Below are 16,255 nucleotides of genomic sequence, written 5' to 3' on the forward strand. Positions count from 1 at the left end.
GTGCCTGTCAGACCACCCGCACGGTCCTCTCCTGCATGCACCGGCACAGACAGCCCGTGGCTGGGACCACAGCCCGGGGCAGGGCTGCAGGGTGGCTCTGGCTCTGCCACACTGGCTGGGGACCCCGACCAGCTTCTCCATCTTTGAAATGAGGATAATAAAGGGACAGGTTCACATCTTTCCCATTCCCCAAATCTAAACAGCACAGAAGAATTATATATATATTTTAACTGTTTGAAGCAAATTAATTTCATGGCAAAACCTGACCTGAATGGATGTGAAGTCTGTGTACCTGTGGATGTAAATGTGTGAGTTTGGCCATGGGAACAGTGCTTTTGCCTCTGGATGCTACTGAAATACTGCACAGTATATGGCATGTGCACCATGCAACACTAGCTTTCTGAAATAAAAACTACTGAGTTCTGAAGCATAAAGAACCGCAGAGTTCTGACAAAGGTTTTGGGTGGTTGGGAAGACAGGATGATTTTACTTAAGAGAACGAATGCAGGACAGTGACTGGCAGGTGGTGATACTGCGTTCTAGCTGTGCTGTTAAGCTGTGACAAGGGCGCGTGCCACCTAAGTGTGCAGAGACCGTGGCAGTTCACTGAGTGTGAGGTGTGTGGGAGGCCCCTCCTAAGGTGACCCAGCTCCAGGTCGCAGGCTCGCACCGCGGGCAGGCTCGCTCGGGTCAGCTCCAGACACCAACAGCGAGGCCCTGGCCTGGCCCCAGGTCAGCAGCTGCTTCCTGACACACACCAGTGTGCAGGCTGCTCTGTATAGTTTTAAACTGGAGTGTAAAAAGTGAGAGCCACGTGGAAGGGATGAAATCAGAACCCCATGTCGGTGGAGTCCGCAGAACCCATCTGCAGCCGTCTGTCTAAAACACCGTGAGCTGACGGCACGTCTCTGGGACGTGCGGTGATCAGGGACGGGTCTGCCTCCACCGTCACTGGTGTCTAGACCCTCAGCACGAGAATATCTGCTGAGTCCACGCACGAGGGCCATCGGAACCACCCAGGGACAGTCCCGCTCTCAGTCTTGAGGAACGGGCGAGTGTGGCCCCTGTCCCGCCATGTCTCCTCAGGCCACTGCAGGAGGGCTGACAGGGCTGACCACAGGCGTGGGTCCCGAGGCCGAGTGCACACAAGTGCTTGGCAGAGAGACGCAGAGACCGCTGTGTCTCACCACTTCCTCTGTCCCCAGAGGACTTCTGAGCGCTGTCAACAACAGCTGCCCGCACCCCGCCACGCGGGCGGAGGTCTGCTTCTCAGACCAGGAGGAAGAGGGCGCCGGAGCCAGCCCCGGGCCTGGCCGTGAGTGGCACCACGCAGCCAGGGGAAGTGCTCACGTGCGCTGACACCTGGGGAGCTGTTTCTGTAAACACAGTGGTGACACAGACACCAGACAGGCTCACAGCTCCGAGCCCACAAGGCCACTCTTAAAACCACAGATATTTATACTGAAACAAGTAATTCAAGAAAAGCAGTGCTGGGGATGGCTCCATGGCCTCAGCCCTGGGCACTGGAATGGCTCTGATTGCAGCAGAGCATCGCCCCCTGGTGGGCGTGCCGGGTGGATCCCGTTGGGTGCATGTGGGAGTCTGTCTGCCTCCCTGCTTCTCACTTCAGAGAAGTACAAAAAAGTAAAAATAGATAAAAAAATGAAAGCAAACGGCCCGCACTGTGTGCGCAGCCAGGGGCACAAGTAGCTCTCTGGCCGGAGAAGACGGAGCTGCGCAGGCGCCGCGGAGCCGGGAGGGGAGAAATGCCGAGCGCCATTACCAGAAACCTCTCCTCCTTCTCCAGCCAGCGCTGGTCCTCCTCCATCTCCTGCTGCTGCCGGATCAGCCGCTCCTCCATCAGCTGCGTGGGCAGCACCGGCCCCATCCCGCGCAGGTCCAGCGCCGCGGGGTCCTGCGGGGTCAGAAACAGGGCACTAGGTCGCCTGCACAGCCCGTGGGAGCGGCTCTGCGGGAGGCTATGAGTGAACACAGGCACGCACCACTAACGCCACAAGCCTGCGCTCAGCTGCACAGGCAGGGAGGTGCTCCAAGGAAGTGGTGGTCAACCTGGTCCCTGCCGCCCCTACTGGGCTTTCATGGTGGGCAGTAGCGGAGCAACCAAAGTATAAATAAAAAGATAGATTTAACTATAGTAAGTTGTTTTATAAAGATTTATTCTGCAAAACTTAGCGAAAATCCGACATAAAGTACTTGGTAAGTAATTATTATTATATGCTTTAACTTGCTGTAACTCTGTTTTATAAGTTTTATAAAGTAAAGTTACTTCCCTACTTTATAAATCACCATTACTGTGGAACCGGTGGGTGGTTAGAAAATGTTACTACTAAGAGATACAGAAGTGGGCGGTGGGTATAAAAAGGTGGACTCCCCCTGCTCTAAGGTGTCACTGAACACACGTGCAGTGGGGTGTTGTCAGTGCGGGCCCGCTGTGGAAGCCACCTGGGAGCGGGGCACAGAAGGACATGTGACAGGTGCACACTCCCGTGCTGACAGGAGGTCTGTCGGCCGGCTCCGGCCTCGGGCTCAGGTGTGTGCTATTTCTAATCCACCCAGGGTGCTGCCATTCAGTACCAGACAAAGGTACTGAAGATGGTGGCATCTCTCCTTTCTTCAGTAAGAGACTCACCGGCTCAGAAAGCACCTAAGCACATGGCACGCCCTGATCTGAGGCTCAGAAATCAGAGGTGCCCCGGCCAGAGCTCTCAGTTAACGAACGGAAGCCCAGGAACACCCAGTTACCTCCACGCTGGGCTGCCACATGGGCATCTCCGGCGGCCTGTGGTTCCACGAATCTGTTTGGTCCAAAAGAGATGCCGGCCCCGGGTACACACTGCCGGCCATGGCGGGGATTCCATGGGGACCAGGGTAGCCGGAGACCTGTGGGCAGAGTGGCGGGTCACATTCTGTCGTGGTGAGCTCTGCTGTGTGCAGGGTAGTGACTGAGATCACAGACAACGCTGTGGGCAGAGTGGCGGGTCACGTTCTGTCATAGTAAGCTCTGCTGTCTGTGTGCAGGGTAGTGACTGAGGTCACAGACAACGCTGTGGGCAGAGTGGCGGGTCACGTTCTGTCGTGGTGAGCTCTGCTGTGTGCAGGGTAGTGACTGAGATCACAGACAACGCTGTGGACAGGGTGGCGGGTCACGTTCTGTCGTGGTGAGCTCTGCTGTGTGCAGGGTAGTGACTGAGGTCACAGACAACGCTGTGGGCAGAGTGGCGGGTCACGTTCTGTCGTGGTGAGCTCTGCTGTCTGTGTGCAGGGTAGTGACTGAGGTCACAGACAACGCTGTGGGCAGAGTGGCGGGTCACGTTCTGTCGTGGTGAGCTCTGCTGTCTGTGTGCAGGGTAGTGACTGAGGTCACAGACAACGCTGTGGGCAGAGTGGCGGGTCACGTTCTGTCGTGGTGAGCTCTGCTGTCTGTGTGCAGGGTAGTGACTGAGGTCACAGACAACGCTGTGGGCAGGGTGGCGGGTCACGTTCTGTCGTGGTGAGCTCTGCTGTCTGTGTGCAGGGTAGTGACTGAGGTCACAGACAACGCTGTGGACAAGGTGGCGGGTCACGTTGAGCTCTGCTGTCTGTGTGCAGGGTAGTGACTGAGGTCACAGACAACGCTGTGGACAGGGTGGCGGGTCACGTTGAGCTCTGCTGTCTGTGTGCAGGGTAGTGACTGAGATCACAGACAACGCTGTGGACAGGGTGGCGGGTCACGTTCTGTCGTGGTGAGCTCTGCTGTCTGTGTGCAGGGTAGTGACTGAGGTCACAGACAACGCTGTGGGCAGAGTGACGGGTCACGTTCTGTCGTGGTGAGCTCTGCTGTCTGTGTGCAGGGTAGTGACTGAGGTCACAGACAACGCTGTGGGCAGGGTGACGGGTCACGTTCTGTCGTGGTGAGCTCTGCTGTGTGCAGGGTAGTGACTGAGGTCACAGACAACGCTGTGGGCAGAGTGGTCACGTTCTGTCGTGGTGAGCTCTGCTGTCTGTGTGCAGGGTAGTGACTGAGGTCACAGACAACGCTGTGGGCAGAGTGGTCACGTTCTGTCGTGGTGAGCTCTGCTGTCTGTGTGCAGGGTAGTGACTGAGATCACAGACAACGCTGTGGGCAGAGTGGTCACATTCTGTCGTGGTGAGCTCTGCTGTCTGTGTGCAGGGTAGTGACTGAGGTCACAGACAACGCTGTGGACAGGGTGGCGGGTCACGTTGAGCTCTGCTGTCTGTGTGCAGGGTAGTGACTGAGGTCACAGACAACGCTGTGGACAGGGTGGCGGGTCACGTTCTGTCGTGGTGAGCTCTGCTGTGTGCAGGGTAGTGACTGAGGTCACAGACAACGCTGTGGACAGGGTGGCGGGTCACGTTCTGTCGTGGTGAGCTCTGCTGTCTGTGTGCAGGGTAGTGACTGAGGTCACAGACAACGCTGTGGGCAGAGTGGCGGGTCACGTTCTGTCGTGGTGAGCTCTGCTGTGTGCAGGGTAGTGACTGAGGTCACAGACAACGCTGTGGGCAGAGTGGCGGGTCACGTTCTGTCGTGGTGAGCTCTGCTGTCTGTGTGCAGGGTAGTGACTGAGGTCACAGACAACGCTGTGGGCAGAGTGGGGGGTCACGTTCTGTCGTGGTGAGCTCTGCTGTCTGTGTGCAGGGTAGTGACTGAGGTCACAGACAACGCTGTGGGAGCTGGGCAACGGCCCCAGAGATGTGCATGTCCTGCTACTGGCACCTGCGTCTATGGCACCTTACATGGCAAAGAGACTTTGCAATGGATTGTAAGTGAGGAACCCTGACCTGGCAGATGATTCTGCACTGTCTGAGTGAGCCCAGTGTGATCACAGCAGGGACGCAGGAGGGCCAGAGGGAGATGGGACTCGGTCAGTCAGAGACACAACGTGACTGGCAGCTCCGCAGACACAGGAAGGAGGCTGTGAGCCAGCGTGCAGGTGGCCTCTGGTGGCCTTCCAACTGCAGCCTCAGAGAAAGGGGCCTGCCACGGCCGCACCAGACAGTGGATGCACACAGGCCTGGACGATCAGAAATGACCTACTCGGAATCTTGCACTGACCGCATGCTGGGAGCAAAAGCAGCAGGAGAGCACACAGTGCTGTTCTGGACTCCTGCCCACCCAACAAAAAGGCCCGATGTCTGCCCGACGACAAGGGCTGCTACTGGGAGAAGTCCATCCCCAGGCACCAGCTGTGACGACTCAGCCAGCGAGGAGCCCTTCAGCTGGACACGGAGAAAAGCACCCAGGCGGAAGGAGAACGGGAGGACTTCTGTATCTGGTTCCCTCCCTCAGTCACGGGAGACAGAGAGCAACACCTGCATTTGCTGCCATGACTCACAGGGCTAGGGCCGCATGACCCGGTGGTCAGGTTTTTAATGAGATAAAGAACAGCCAAAGAGCCACACACCCTTCAACAGAGGGTTTATGTATCTGTTAGGTCTCCAGGCATTGATTTATACCAACACTCCATCCAGATGATATGGAATTAATAAATAGTTAAGATACACAGACAGTTCTCACAGTTTACCTGAATGAAAATATTTAATAAAAATTCCACTAAATATAAAATGATATACCACTGCTATATTTAGTCAGAAAAGACATATTATTGCCAAAAAACTGTTAAGAATTTTCACAACAAAGTGGTTTCACATGCTCTAAGGCGGTCTCTGTGCTACCCTGCGCACAGGACAGGACCAGAGGGCATTTCCGGTTAGAGGGCAGCGTGAAACGCCATCAGGAAATGCTCTACAGTTGTTTTCACTTAAAACATAAGAAAACGAGGGGCCTGAGGGGGTTCCTCTCTCATTTCCACGATGAGGAAAGTGAGCGTTGTAATTCATTCACTAAATCTGTTCTGCACACAGTTCTAGGCACATCCAGTCCAGACGAGTCCCTATCCTAGGGCGACAGACCCCACGGCCAGCACGACAGAGACCCGGCGTCCGTCCCGGGCTGAGACCCAGAGGCCCTCCGGGATTCGCGTGCCCGTGTCCCTGCGCAGCTGCGTGGGCTCTCCGAGCTCCGAGTCCGACTCCTGCTCAGGGCCCAGAGCTCGGCCTTCCCGTCCCTCAAGGAAGCTGACACCTGCCCTCAGAAACAGGTCACTGACTGCTCCCAGCCCTTTCCTTCCCAGGACCCCTTCCACACTGTGCAGGTCACTTGTCTGTGAGGCTACCACCCTGCCACGTGTGCGTGTGGCATCCCCTGGCTGTTCGGACACTTGTGAACCTTATTCTTGGCCTCTAGGAGAACTGCCAATCGAGTGCCACTCTGCAGAGCGTGCGCCCACCCGGTCCCGCGTTCCCCGGGAGCAGGGGAGGGAGCGGGCCTGACAACCGTGGGCCCTGGGACATTTGCCTCAACGGCTTTCAGATGAGTGACTACGCGCAGCCTCTGCACGCAGATGTCTGAACAACAGTTACTTGGACAATGGCCAGGCTGATGACGCCTGAGCTTTCTGTTTGCCAAGCCATACTCATAAGCATTCAAATAAAAAACTCAAATGTGGACAGCACCCCAGCCCCCATGCGTGTCAAGCCATACTCATAAGCATGCAAATAAAAAACACAAACATGGACAGCACCCCAACCCCACGCGTGCCGAGGGAGGGCAGCCTCCTCGCCCTGCGGCGTCAGCGTACCTGGTAGTGATTGGTCTGCACCATGTGCTGGGGGCTGGGGTAGAACCCTTCGCTGGACCTCGGACTCGGGTAGCCAGGTCTGCTGGGCTGCGAACAAACCAAGAGTGTCACACAGGTGAGTATTTTGACGATTTTGATAAATCTACGTTTTATTGAAAATAATAGGAAAACATATTTCTCAGAAAGAGCTTAGCTAGGAAGAACGACAAAGGGTACCAGGACATTTCAGGGGGTTAGAAACAGTCCTCTCAACAAAGGGTGCCGGGATCATGGGGTGTTCCCACGTGAGGACAGAGCGCTGGACGCCCTCTTCACAGCACGCACAGCGCTGAGCGTGGCTGCGGGTCTGAATGTGAGCGCTGAAACCACATAGCTCTGTAAGGGAAGCCAGGGAGCAAATCTCTGGGTCAGGCAATGGTGTCTAGGCTATGACATCAAAAGCTCGAGTTACAAAAGAAAAAAAAAGGGATAAATAGGATTTCCTCAAAATTAAAAGTTTTTGTATTAAAAAAGAAAGCTTTTGTGTTGCAAAGGACACCATCAAGAGAGTGAAAAACAATTCACAGAAGGAAGGAACTATTTGCAAATCGTATGTGTCTGATAAGAAAGTCACATCCAGAATAAAGAGCTTTTGTAACTCAACAATCACACACATTCTAATTAAGCAGTGGGCACTCGAGTAGCCCAGGCCCAGGAAAGATGCGCCAGTCGCCACTGCGTGAGAAGATGCTCGCGCCCGCGGCGCTGCAGGGAAGCAGGCCTGGACACTCCTGCTCTGCCCCGTGGTGGCCGCGGCTGGGGCTGAGCGAGGGGCCCGCCTGGCCTCCCGCTCCTCGTCTGTCAAGTGGGAGGGGCTGGAGAACTCCCAGGTCACTTCCAACGCTAAAACCCTCTTTCTGCGGGAGACACCTGCGTGCAAATCTCACAGAGAAGAACGTTTGGTCTGAAACAGGAGGTAAGTCAGTGAAGTCTCTTAACCTGAGGGACTTAACAAGGCGGGCGCCCACCGCCCTCCAGCGACAGACATTACAACCAGAGCCCATGGACACGGTGCAAGTCCGCCAGCCTGGGCGAGGAGGGGCGGGCCCCAGGACCCGCGTCCCCTGGACGACACTGCTTCACGGAGCTCAGGGTTGAGTCGGAGGGCGGCAGCGTGTAGCAGCTGGCCCCAGATCCTGGACGTAGGGACGCTGCCCTACTCACACGGAAAAAGGCAAGCCTGGCAAGGACCGCCCAGAGCAGCGGCCCCGCCACGCAGCAGCCCCCAGACTCAAATCCTCCTTCAACAAAGGGCAGCAAGTGAGGACACCGGGAAGGTTCATTTCAAACCAAAATAACAGGTAAGAAGAGGGCAAAGCTTTCCTGCAGAGAAAACTGCTGCCTGGAGAATCCCGCAGGGTCCCGTCTTGCTGCCACCAGCTGGGCAGGGCACGGTGCAGCACGGACAGGCCTGCTCTGTGCCGCCAGCTGGGCAGGGCACGGTGCAGCACGGACAGGCCTGCTCTGTGCTGCCAGCTGGGCAGGGCACGGTGCAGCACGGACAGGCCTGCTCTGTGCCGCCAGCTGTGCAGGGCACGGTGCAGCACGGACAGGCCTGCTCTGTGCCCGCAGCTCGGAGGCAGCCCACCTCCCCGAGCCCTGCGTTCTCAGTGAGAGCATGGGGGCAGGGCTGTCGTGAATGCTCAGTAACACATGAACTTCTTCCCCAAGGACGCCTTCCCCGGAGGCACTGAGAGCGTCTCCAGCTCCCAAGCACTATGGCTCTGCAGGCCACCGCATCTCTCCCCAAAGACAGGACCATGGATGTGCCGAAGGCAGCTGTGGCATGGAGGGGATTTCTGCTGACGTCCTCCCAAGAAAGAAGGCTGGCACACCCCAGACCAGCGTCCTCGGTGGGTGGCGGTGCTCCTGGTGGGCCTCAGGGTTCTGAAACGCCGCTTCTGACCACGATGGTGGCGTGCGAGGTGGCCTCTTCCAGACCCCCTTTCAGCCTCACGTGGGCAAAACAACCAACAGGTCCTGCAGTGGGAGCTGGGGCTGGCTCCACCAATGCACGAACACGGTATTTTCATAGTTCATCAGACAGAATGTTCCAGAACAGCACTACTGTGCATTCTGAGGGATACTTTCACTTCACCAGGATTTTCTGTTCTTCTAGGAAAATCACATCACCGACACGTGAGGTGCGCATATGCTGCAGCGAGGGCTGCACCAGTGCTGTCACGTCATGGTGAGCCACACGCAGGTACTAGCACCTGGCTGTCAACATGCCTCCCAGGATCACCACACCTTTTCAAGAGGTGTAATATTTAACAGGCGTGTGCATGGCGCTGTTACACTCACTGCTCCTTCTCTCGTCCAGGCAGCAGTCTGCGGACAGAACTGGTGTTCTGACAGCACTGCACACCTTACTACCGACGTGCTGCACTTCAGGCAGGAAGCCCGACAGACACTGGGAAACGCTTCTCACTGCGCCGGAGCGCGGCCTGGTGTGGGCAGACAGTCCCTGCTCGGGGAGGGGAGCGGACACTGGGAAACGCTTCTCACTGCGCCGGAGCGCGGCCTGGTGGGGGCAGACAACCCCTGCTCGGGGAGGGGAGCGGACACTGGGAAATGCTTGTCACCGCGCCGGAGCGCGGCCTGGTGCGGGCAGACAACCCCTGCTTGGGGAGGGGGGACGGACACTGGGAAACGCTTCTCACCACGCCGGAGCGCGGCCTGGTGGGGGCAGACAACCCCTGCTCGGGGAGGGGAGCGGACACTGGGAAACGCTTCTCACTGCGCCGGAGCGCGGCCTGGTGCGGGCAGACAACCCCTGCTCGGGGAGGGGAGCGGACACTGGGAAACGCTTCTCACTGCACCGGAGCGCGGCCTGGTGGGGGCAGACAACCCCTGCTCGGGGAGGGGAGCGGACACTGGGAAACGCTTCTCACTGCGCCGGAGCGCGGCCTGGTGCGGGCAGACAACCCCTGCTTGGGGAGGGGGGACGGACACTGGGAAATGCTTCTCACCACGCCGGAGCGCGGCCTGGTGCGGGCAGACAACCCCTGCTCGGGGAGGGGGGACGGACACTGGGAAATGCTTCTCACCACGCCGGAGCGCGGCCTGGTGCGGGCAGACAGCCCCTGCTCGGGGAGGGGAGCGGATTTCGACTGTTTTATCTTCAGGTCTCCTTTACCTTCTCAAAAATCACCACGGATCTCAAGAGCTTTTATCTGGATTTACCTACCAACACTTAAGATTACTGGAAATTAAAACAGACACTGAAAAATAAACTAATTACATGTTTCAAGAAACAGTACAGTGGTACCTTGAGATATGAATTTAATTTGTTCTGTAACCAAGCTCATAAGTCAGTCAACTCGTATATCAAACTGCCAATACTGGACCTGCACACCAACGCTCCAACTAGCGGCAGCTTCCCGAATCACGACTCTTATCTTGGAATTTCGCTCGGATCTTGAACAAAAATACAGACCGAATTGCAGCTCGTATCTTAAAAAATTCATATGTTGGTCTGTTTGTATCTCAAGGTACCACTGTATTTAAAAACAAACAAACAAGCCAGTGAGAAGCGAGGCCTTCCCATTACATAGCTCCCTCTCCCGTCGGGCTCCCAGAAGGCGGAGCCACAGCCCAGCGCCCCTGCGCGGCAACTCAGAGCGGCACCCCAGGAAGGACCAGCTGCTCGCAGCCACGCAGACAGAGAAGGGACCCTTTTAATTGTGGCAGCACAACTTTGGATACTGATTTTTGATACAATAGCCAATCTCAACAGTGATAGCTTCCTAACAGTGCCTTGCCACACAGGATCAGAAACTGCACTGGTATCTGTGACATCAACACCCGCCACGCTCTTGCCCTGTGAATGAACCTGGTACATGTGCGAGGTGCCAACATCCTGCATTCATTACGGAAACTATGGCTCTCCCCAGTGTCGACACACTTCAGTACACAGTATGAAAAATAATCACCTGTGCAAATATCACCCTGAGCTCATCAGAAAGGTGGAAGAATTGGAAAACTATCAAGGTTATAAGTATAAGTCTTTCAAAATTCAAATTTTTGATCAACAAGGCATATTTTATCACTGGCAATGAACACGATTGGCAGTTTCCCTTGAAGACAAGGTCTCGCTTCTTTCCTTCCTGAGAGAATGTCTACGTGCGACTCCGGATGACTGCGGTACACCTGCGGGCTCTGCTTTCCTGTAAAACTGGTCTTCGGCCGCTGCCCAGCCCAGCCACAACTCCCCGACAGTCCTGTCTGGCCGCCCCAGCCGCGTGTGCACTCCCTGCTTCCTCCACCAGGGTGGCTCACACAAAGCGGCGGCTTCCGGACAGTGAGAACAGCAGGGAAGGAGACAGTGCGGGGGCTCCGGGCCACGCCCCACCTGTACCCGGTGACAGTGCTGCGGCTCCGGGCCACGCCCCGTCTGTACCCGGCGACAGTGCGGAGGCTCCGGGCCACGCCCCGTCTGTACCCGGCGACAGTGCTGCGGCTCCGGGCCACGTCCCGTCTGTACCCGGCGACAGTGCTGCGGCTCCGGGCCACGCCCCGTCTGTACCCGTCGACAGTGCTGCGGCTCCGGGCCACGCCCCGTCTGTACCCGTCGACAGTGCTGCGGCTCCGGGCCACGCCCCGTCTGTACCCGGCGACAGTGCTGCGGCTCCGGGCCACGCCCCGTCTGTACCCGTCGACAGTGCTGCGGCTCCGGGCCACGCCCCACCTGTACCTGCGACAGTGCTGCGGCTCCGGGCCACGCCCCACCTGTACCCGGCGACAGTGCTGCGGCTCCGGGCCACGCCCCACCTGTACCCGGCGACAGTGCTGTGGCTCCGGGCCATGCCCCATCTGTACCAGCAACAGTGCTGCGGCTCCGGGCCACGCCCCATCTGTACCCGGTGACACCGGGCCACGCCCCATCTGTACCTGGCGACAGTGCTGCGGCTCCGGGCCACGCCCCACCTGTACCCGGCGACAGTGCTGTGGCTCCGGGCCATGCCCCATCTGTACCAGCAACAGTGCTGCGGCTCCGGGCCACGCCCCATCTGTACCCGGTGACACCGGGCCACGCCCCATCTGTACCTGGCGACAGTGCTGCGGCTCCGGGCCATGCCCCATCTGTACCCGGTGACAGGGCTCTCCCGGGACATCTGCCAGGCCAAGTGCCACAGCACTGTGAGTGCCAACAGTGCACTGGCAAACGGCGTCTGGACATTATTCTGAAACAGGTTTTGACCTCACGGTCCCTGAAATGGTCTCAGGGACCCCTGAGCCTCCAGGTCACACTCTGGAAACGGCCTCTCAGAGCCGTCAATCCAGGGGCCCTGTGGTCTGGGGTCCACAGCACAGCCTCCAGGAGGCAGTGAGCCCTGAGGGGGATGCTGCCCGTGCGGGCCCTCCCGGGCACAGCTCTCCAAGCTCCTCATGTGAAAAAGTGGGTGTTAAGTACTGGTGGTGAAGATATCACTGGCATACCTTTAATAAACACCCGTGAGGTTACAATGTCTTTGCCGTTAAGTAACTGTGATTAAGCTTTTAATTTTGAATCTTGAATGGGTGAGAGAAAAGCATTTCCCTTTTAAAAATGAATTAAGCACATTACAAATGTTACTCCTCAGCACATAAAACACACGTACAAAAGGCTGAGGTCCTGCCTGAAGTAAAGACATGTCAGTGGACTCCAGCTCTCTTGCGACACCAGACGGGCAGCAAGCGTGCCCCTCACAGGCAGGAGGCACTGCGTGCCAGTCTCATCAGCACTGTGGCCAGGGGGAGCAGGAGGGGAGGCCCAGGACTGTGCTGACCGGAGGGAGGATGCTAGCATCTGTCTGTGGTCACCAGGCACCTGTGCACGGAGCCGCCGCCGGTTTTCAGCTGTTACAACTGCAGCCCACGCTTCTCCGCGCGGGTCAGAGAGCACCACTTTGCTCTCTGGGGACACACAGAGCTGGACGATCTAGCTGTCTGTGCGGATGAGATCAGCCATGGGTCGAGTGGGACAGACTGCACCACACACGAGGGTGCAGTCTAACCCACTTGAGCTCTGATCAATGAAACGGCAGTAGCCACAGCAGGCTGATGCCCGTGTTAAAGGGTGGAACAACCCCTGAATCTACAAGAGAACCTAAAATAAGCACAGTGAAAACATCTCAAAACAAAAAAAAAAATAGTGAGATATTTGAAAATTTCTGCAGAACTCGTCACTCCACTGTGAAACAAAACAAGAAAAGCCCAAGCACTTGTGCCCACAAGCCTGACCCAATACTGCAGCTTTCACAATGAGCCCCAGGAAAGTCACCCCCCCAGATGGAGACACATAAGTGCTCAGCAGGAGAAAGCCCTGCCGCTCTGTGAGCTCACGCCGTCTGCCGTGACGGAGGGGCGGGCTGCACGCGCAGCACCTCAGGGAGGAGTGTCCGCCGTACTCCAGACAGCAGCCCTCCTCGTGGCTGGAGCCCGCCGTGCTCGGACCCGGGGGAAGGCACTCGGAGAGCCCCGCCTCCAGCGCCACATGGCTGTCCCCAGGGTAAGACACAGGCAAACCTGTGCACACAGCGTAGTGGGCCCCAGATGCTGGGATGTGGGGCTCATCGTTCCGGGGGTCACAAACAATTTTGTCGTCAAACTAGGAGAGATGGAAAACGTCCAGGTTTCATCACTAACTGGCTCAGAGTAGCATCCATCAGACAGATGACGTGCCTCCCTTCGGGGGTCTTCTCTCCCATTTGTTGAGGAGGCTGGACTGTGGAACCCCACCCCCTGCTATGAGCGGCTAACAACGGTGTCAATCACCTGTACTCATGTTAAATGTGTGACTGCTCCCGCACACAATTTAAAACATCGACCAAGGAAAGAGGGGCTTTCAGGTACCATGATAAAAAATTAAAAATAAACATACAGTATCGAAATAACACTTTGGATTAACAGATTTTGGAACTTTTTCAAAAAAGAAAATGAAGTAAAGAGTTGTCAAAGTCTCTTAATATATTTTTGTCCAAACCAATATGAAATAGGTAATTATTACCTCCAGAAAAGCCTACTGTCTATTTACTTTCTAGAAAATGATGTGGATCATTCAGGGCAACTAAGCCAGTATGTGAAAATTCCAGTCTGTCAGAAGCCACCGGTGCAGAAAGGATTCTTAGGTAAGGAGGCGGCCTGAGGGCAGGAGGGGCAGTCAGGAGAACCAGGGTGCAGAGGGCGCTAGGAGGGGGCAGGCAGGAGAACCAGGGTGCAGAGGGCACTAGGAGGGGGTAGGCAGGAGAACCAGTGTGCAGAGGGCGCTAGGAGGGGGCAGTCAGGAGAACCAGGGTGCAGAGGGCGCTAGGAGGGGCAGTCAGGAGAACCAGGGTGCAGAGGGCGCTAGGAGGGGCAGTCAGGAGAACCAGGGTGCAGAGGGCGCTAGGAGGGGGCAGGCAGGAGAACCAGGGTGCAGAGGGCGCTAGGAGGGGGCAGGCAGGAGAACCAGGGTGCAGAGGGCGCTAGGAGGGGGCAGTCAGGAGAACCAGGGTGCAGAGGGCGCTAGGAGGGGGCAGTCAGGAGAACCAGGGTGCAGAGGGCGCTAGGAGGGGGCAGGCAGGAGAACCAGGGTGCAGAGGGCGCTAGGAGGGGGCAGGCAGGAGAACCAGGGTGCAGAGGGCGCTAGGAGGGGGCAGGCAGGAGAACCAGGGTGCAGAGGGCGCTAGGAGGGGGCAGGCACAGAAACGAGAGCTGCAGTTAAACCCTGGCTCTCAGAACCGCTGGTGCCTGGTTTCCTCCCCAGACAGCAGCTGCCGGGAGCACAGACCTCAGAGGGCAGGGGAGGAACGCACAGCTGGGGCGGGGCCTCCGCTACCTTGGGCGGTGCTTCGTCAGACCCTCCGGAGTCCCAGGACACTGTGACCTGTCTTCTGGACTCCATCCTCATGCGCTCTTCATGCTGAACCTTCTCCTCCTCCAGGATTGTGCTAGAAAGACAACACGAGGGTTAAGGGCGCTGCCAGAGGGACAGAGGGTCAGCACACCCCAGACCCACCCTACCGGTCCCTGCACCCCGGGCTAACAGCCGGTGGTGACAGAATGGGAAAAGAGGATCAGATTTCTGACTCCTCTGTGCAGCCAGTCAGCCAGCCCGGCAGCTGCAGCCTGGCCGCTGCAGCCCGGCCACAGGTCACAGCAGGGCTGCTGGGGGACAATGAGAAGCCCGGGAAATCAAAGACGCGCCCAGCGGGACGTTCTGGAGCAGAGCCAACGTGCCCGCCCAGAGCACATGCACCTCGCCCGGTGCAAACATGTCTCAGGGCAGACTCCCCACGTGAACCCGGCCCCACACGCAGAGCACCAGCACAGCACAGCGCTAGTTAGCAGCCTGATGGTCACCTCCCCAAACCGCCATCTTCCTGCTAGCTCTCAGCGCCCAGCTCTCCTGTCCTCGGGAGAAGGAGGACACAACAGCTGTGCAGTGCTGGCGCAGATGCCAGCTGCTTGAGGCGGGCGCCCGTGGCAGCAGCACCCTACTTACTGCTGTTCAACTACTCGGGGCTCGCTGCATCCCTCACTGCCCCATGCCGCTGTGCCGCGTCCCGGTCCTGGCTGCCTGCCACCCCAGAAACTACCCTGCCGGCCCCACGCCAGCCTCTGCTCAGCGCCTGGGGCACCGACCTCCTGGCCCAGCGAGCGGCAGGTACAGCACTCCTGTCCTCACGGTGGCAACCGGCTCTTCCCACACACCCACGGCCCAGCGACGAGCCCCTGGCGGCGCAGCAGCAAGCAGCAGCATTACTCACAAGTGAGGTCAGCGGCAGCGCCCGAGCTGCTCTGGGAACAGGAACACGGGAACGTGCGGGGCTGCCTCCCAGCTCCTGCCGCCCAGCACAGCGGCTGGCGCACCACGTCGCCTCAGGACACGGCATCAGCGCTCACTTCATAGCTGCCCTGAGTCAGCACCAGTCACCACAGACGGTGACTTTCCAAGAAAAGGGAGTGCTTCCTGCTGCAGCGCCGAGCCCAGCCCTCCGCAGATGGGGCTCTGCTTTCCTTCTCGCTCCAGCCAGACCCTCCTGACCCGGACACACATGGGGTCCTAACAACTCCTGTGGATGCAGCGTCGCCTGCGAAGCTGGCGAGCTGCACGCCTGCCTGCACTGCTGGGCATCAGGGCTCGGGGCTGAACACTGAACTCTTGTTAAAATGCTCTGCAATGTCTGCTCGCTTGACTGTCACTCCGCTGGGGGAGGCGGCTCCCTGCAGCCCCTCCCCACACACCCAGGACCAGCATGGACCCGGGTCCGAGTCTGCATCCCTGGGACGGCGCAGCGATGAGTCAGCCCACAGACTCGCGGGGCAGGCCTGCCACTGGATTCCTGTGCGCTCAGCGGGGGGCGGGGGGGGGGCTGCAGGCCCCCTCCCGCCAATAGTCCTGGGCAGGAGTCCAGCCTGAGACCACTGGCCTTACAGTTTTCAGTCCCTCTCTCAATCACCAAATAAATAACGGACTCTAAAACAGAATCTCCAAAAACTACAGGTTAAAATAACTGAAAAGTCCATAAGTATCAAAAAAAAAAAAAAAAATCAAGAGAGTCCTTTTTTCAACTTCTTCAAATAATGCAAAT

General features: G+C 57.6%; 1 protein-coding gene across 16 annotated transcripts in view; it reads right to left on the reverse strand.

Moving 5' to 3' along the window:
- The window catches only part of PTK2 (protein tyrosine kinase 2), a 192,686-nt gene that overhangs the window by 22,043 nt on the left and 154,388 nt on the right, over nt 1–16,255 (reverse strand). For 14 of the 16 annotated variants that reach the window (XM_066379591.1, XM_066379590.1, XM_066379584.1 and 11 more), the window contains 4 exons: nt 14,500–14,611; nt 6,660–6,746; nt 2,764–2,901; nt 1,784–1,915 (listed from right to left, as the gene is read on the reverse strand). In XM_066379591.1, the coding sequence (XP_066235688.1) occupies nt 1,784–1,915; nt 2,764–2,901; nt 6,660–6,746; nt 14,500–14,611 (469 nt within the window). Of the gene's footprint in view, nt 1–1,783; nt 1,916–2,763; nt 2,902–6,659; nt 6,747–14,499; nt 14,612–15,305; nt 15,397–15,430; nt 15,771–16,255 lie in introns of those variants that run through there. The other 2 variants (XM_066379592.1, XM_066379594.1) reach the window with 2 other exon arrangements.

This window comes from Saccopteryx leptura, chromosome 3, assembly GCF_036850995.1.
Source record: "Saccopteryx leptura isolate mSacLep1 chromosome 3, mSacLep1_pri_phased_curated, whole genome shotgun sequence".
Taxonomy (NCBI): Eukaryota; Metazoa; Chordata; class Mammalia; order Chiroptera; family Emballonuridae; genus Saccopteryx; species Saccopteryx leptura.